Below are 4,859 nucleotides of genomic sequence, written 5' to 3'. Positions count from 1 at the left end.
TCTATTGTATATCCAAAATGTCTTCAACTCAGAAGAAATGTGTTTAATATGGTCGTGGTCGCTGGCCTGCGAAATGCAGTTCACCATTTTGTCAACCGCATTGCTGTTCATTTATGCAAAGTAATTTTTTTTTATTTGGTTTTGAAAATTAGGCTTAATCAAATATCAAATTGAATTCTATTTGTCTCGTCTCGAACAGATATCCAAATGCAGCAAAGACAGTTTTTTGTTCGCTGTTTGCTATATGCGTTGGTTTGCTCTTTTCAATAGCCATTTTTACGAAATGCACACTCACCTATGATGTTCTACTTTCGTTGCTATCTGACATTTATATTCCACCGTGGACACGAGTCCTTCCGTACCTTGTTGGAGTTGCAGCTGGCTATGTCATGTACATGATGAAGGGTAAATTGCCCTTGGGTAAAGTAAGTGTTTTACCAGAATATTGACAATTTTTGTAACGAAACAATTTTTTTAAATTTTCTTCTTAAGAAAACCATCAGAATGATTTGGATCGTAATGATAACAACACCTATTTCTTGTCATCTATCGCCACTAAAACGTGATGCATCTTACGTTACGACCGCGTTTGCGATTACAATCATGCGTGTTTTGTATCCGGCGTCAATATCATGGATGATTTTGGCCAGCTATGCAGGATATGGTGGTCTCTTTGCCAGGTTTCTAAGCCATCCAATTTTCGTGCACATCAGTAAATTATCGTATGGAATTTATTTGCTAAATCCAATGGTTATCATTGTGATATATGGATGGCAAGATCACAGCACACACATCGACCCAGTTTCAATGGTTTGTAGAATGTGAATCGCATGATATTGTCGAAAATTGAAGAGTTTTCTTTCTTATTCATTAATTCATTTTATTATTTTTTTTAGGTGGCAATGACAACTGGAATTAATGTCTTCGTTTACCTAACGGCGGTGGTGTTTTCACTCATGTTCGAAATACCATACACAAACCTTTCGGCAAAACTCTTGGGTCAATCATCATTAAAACGGGAAATGGTGGCGTTTTCATCAAAACCAACCAAATTGATTGGAACGAAGAAGATACTTTGACGTAAAAACCGGTGGAGTTTGGTATGATTCATGGAGACTCAGTATTCGACCCGATTCCAGCGCATTCCGTTCTTGTGTGCATTCGTACAGTAATTTATTCGTATAAGAATTGTATTTCTTTAGGATGATTTTTGTATTTTGTTAGGATGATTTTCGTAATTTATAGGACGATTTTTGGGGTTTTTTTTGACGTTTTTCGTTTCACCCGTATAAAAAGAATGCAACCTTGCATTGGCATATAAGAACGGAAGTGATTGAATCAAGCCATTCACTGAGAATACACGAATCAAACCAAATCCAGCCTGATTTGTACTTTAGCCCATTAAGTCTTAATTATTAACTTTATCTCTAGAGAATTACACTCCCATCGATTTGTTGATTTTACCGAGCTGTTTTCCAGATATTTTGATATCTAATTCTTCTTTCTGAAAACGTTGATGTCTTGATAATAATTTGAAGGAAACACATTAACGAAAAAAGGAATTTAAACGCCTCATGAATTTCGATGATAATAAAATGCCACAAAACGAAATGCAAAATCAAATTGTCAAATCTGTACATTCAGTCTCCAATGTATTTTACGCTTAAGCAATTACATTTAGGTAGATATTCACGGCTCTTTCCATAGAAGAAAAAGACACCTTTTTTAAATTTCCTAACTATATTTAATGAGATATATAAACTCCATTTCAATCGTTCGGACTCCGAACCTTGACACTTTTGATGATTTGAGATTGTCACATACAGGAAATAAAAAAAATAAAAAAAATAATAAAATAAGTTGTTTGGATCTAATGAGGCATCCAAATAGAAACTATAATAGTTTTATGATCTGCATGTGTAAAAGAATTTTGTTGCAATTTATTGCAATCCAGGTGAGTGTGTTATAAAATTTGATGACAAAAATATACGTAAATCAAATAAAATCTTTTAATATCAACAGTCCGAACACATTAATCCCCCATTAGTTTTTGAACAATGACCATCGACCACGAGTCGATGCTTGCTATTTAAGCGACATCAAGTGTGGAACAGTCGCTAATTTTCTTGTTAAAAAATAGGAGGAAAAAATCAAGTGATAAGAAGGCAAAAAATAAGTGTTTAAATTTCCTACCACTGTGATTCGGTTTTGACTGTTCTCTGTACTCACTAAATGTGTGTAACCACGATTTTTCTTTATTTTAATTGCAGAATCAGATTATGAATCTTAAAGTGTCCGTAGTTTTGTTACATTTTTTCACCATATTGGTGCCAATTGGCCATAATGCTGCCAAATCGTTTATTGTTGCAGCGAGTGATATTGAGGTGAGTGAAACAGCAACGATCGTGTTATTTTTACGTCAAATTTTGCTATTATTTTAGCAAATTAATTACTGTCGCGATCTCATTTATTGGATCATATCAGTATCGATCATTGCTTGTATCTAACGCGATCGTTTCTGTGTCACTCATCTCAATATCTCTTGCTAATTAGCCAACAGAGTTAGTAACATCGCATAATGAATTCGATCGCCTAAAATCAATATCAATTTTATATGGCATTGTTGACATAGCATCAAAGCGTCCACAAGCGACAAGCCAATGCCACCGAGAATTGAATCAAATCTACGATGGAATTCATCGGAAGGAAATATGGGCGATAAAAGGTAGGCAATAACCCAGAAATCCTTTGGAAAATTTCATCGTATACGTTAAATGTGTGAGAGTTCATTTGAATCAAACGGCTTATCTTTCCGATGATTTGATTTTTCACCCAGAATATTCGAAAAAGATTAATCAATTGTTCATTCAGCTTTGGATGCATCTGCAATGCCAGTTCCCGGATTCGTACTTGGTCACAACTTTTGGATGGGTTCAATACAAGGTTGTCAAGCGGTACAAAACCCACTACCACTCACAATATCACATCGTTTCACACGATTTAGTCATAGTGATTTGTGGTCGGCAACTGCACCATTTGATATCGGTTATCGAATGGTTTACGCAGAGCATCGTTCGCCGTTCCAAGTTCAAGTGGAATTCTTTTTAGAGACAAATGTATGGAATTTCGTTCCGAATGGTCATGTTATTGTTCTATGAATAAACATGTGGAGATAATTCTGATTCTTTTCTTTACAAATTCATAGAAAATACTTCATGTGGGGCTTTGTCTACCCCGATCCTGTTCCAATGGTGAAATTGCCAATTTAACGCAAGAATTCTTCGATTCATCCATATTGAGCGCTCAGATTATGCACGATCACCAGCCAAATGTGCTGCAAGTTAAGGATCTTAATGCCAAAACAAATTTGATGGATAAATGGAGCTTCCGATTGATTGGGTAAGATGGTAGACGATATTCTGTCAGTCAGTGGAATATTTGTATTGAACGGTGTCATTGTTTCAGATTCTGTGTGGGTTTCACATTGTTAATGATGGTGATCGCACACATAAGAGAAGGCAGTAAGTATGATGAGGCCATGAAAACAAGGCATCTCGTTGAAACCCGAACCGAGACCAATGACATTGTGTCATCTAGCCTTGTTACCGCTCCATCTTCAAATTCACCAGACTGTCCCCGAACCAGTACACCGATGAAGCTGTTCCTCGATGAAATTGTCGAATGTTATTCACTGCGAAAGAATATTCGAATGCTTGCCAGTGCCAATGCTAAAAAGGCTGCCGATGCGGTGCCCATCGTTGATGGTCTAAAGTATGTACATCGATTTTATTTGACTCAAAATTTGAATATGAACTCGATGTGAATTGTAATTTTTTAATATCAAACTCATTACAGATCGTTTGGTTGTTTTTCAATTGTGTTGTTCCACATATTCTGGTTCAATCATTTTACGGTGCATAATGCCACGATGATGTTTTCATATGGCGAACAGGACTTGTGGCAATGGGTTATGACAACATTCATCGTCCTTGAAGTTTTCTTCACCATTAGGTTGGGCTATTGCAGCGATTTTCTTTTATTTAATTTTTGCCCATAATTCCAATTGCGTTTTTTCAAAATGTGCGCATTTTAGTGGTCTTCTGTTAACATACAATTTCTTGTGCAATCAATCGAAGCTGGATGAAATTAAAAACAACAATCTCTTGCAAAATGTGAAATTGTTTGGCAAACAGTTGTTACACAGATACATAAGGTTTTATAGTTTTTTATTTCTTTATTCAATTTTTTATTTTGAGATGGAATTTTACTACATTAAACGGAATTGACTCAAGTACATAAAGCATTTTTTAACATATATCTACGGTGTACAATTTTCATTGATAGCAGAAAAGTTCTTGGATGCTAATCATCTGCCTTAACTGTGTATGGCAAAGAAACGCAAGGCATGTACTCTTTGTGTGCGATTTCACGACAAAAATATACCATTTACTCTGTATTCAACTATGTATAAAATTAGCGTGCGCATGGAATATACGCAGCATGTCTGAAGCGTTCTTTTCTTTTATTGAGTACCAATGAAAATTGTACACCATAGGTGTGTTAAAATAATGCTTCAGGCACCTCAGTCAATAAATTCAGCTCAACTCAGGTTTGCACAGGAGCAAATACGTACTCTCTTAATGGTACATTTTTGATCAGTACTCATCAATCATGGAATATTTTCAGACTGACGCCAATGTATTTGGTTGTTATTGGCTGTGTGGAAATCATAACATTGCGATTGGTAGAAACATCGCCGTTCTGGATTCATGATCGAAACGATGTGAACTGCTGTGAATTTTGGTGGAGAAATCTATTGTATATCCAAAATGTCTTCAACTCAGAAGAAATGTGTTTAA

The 4,859-nt window shown here is 35.7% G+C and overlaps 2 protein-coding genes across 2 annotated transcripts; both read left to right on the top strand.

Annotated features, from left to right (window-relative positions):
- Positions 1-7: 7 nt before the first annotated feature.
- LOC129571610 (O-acyltransferase like protein-like) lies at positions 8-1,693 on the top strand (the record flags this gene model as incomplete). Its single annotated transcript, XM_055451426.1, has 4 exons — positions 8-120; positions 200-425; positions 493-810; positions 897-1,693. Coding segments are annotated over 4 exons (840 nt in total), but the record flags the coding sequence as incomplete, so codon positions are not given.
- Positions 1,694-2,137: 444 nt separating this feature from the next.
- On the top strand, positions 2,138-4,853 carry LOC129571608 (uncharacterized; the record flags this gene model as incomplete). The annotated part of the gene is made up of 8 exons (XM_055451424.1): positions 2,138-2,384; positions 2,554-2,725; positions 2,872-3,116; positions 3,206-3,399; positions 3,466-3,771; positions 3,856-4,011; positions 4,094-4,213; positions 4,687-4,853. Coding segments are annotated over exons 1-8 (1,465 nt in total), but the record flags the coding sequence as incomplete, so codon positions are not given.
- Between the last annotated feature and the right edge of the window lie 6 nt (positions 4,854-4,859).

The sequence above is a fragment of the Sitodiplosis mosellana genome, unplaced genomic scaffold (assembly GCF_009176505.1).
Source record: "Sitodiplosis mosellana isolate CC-2019 unplaced genomic scaffold, AAFC_SMos_1.0 Smas_scaffold_2974, whole genome shotgun sequence".
Taxonomy (NCBI): domain Eukaryota; kingdom Metazoa; phylum Arthropoda; class Insecta; order Diptera; family Cecidomyiidae; genus Sitodiplosis; species Sitodiplosis mosellana.
Note: the sequence above shows the minus strand (reverse complement) of the source record. Positions and strands in the feature narration are given on the sequence as shown.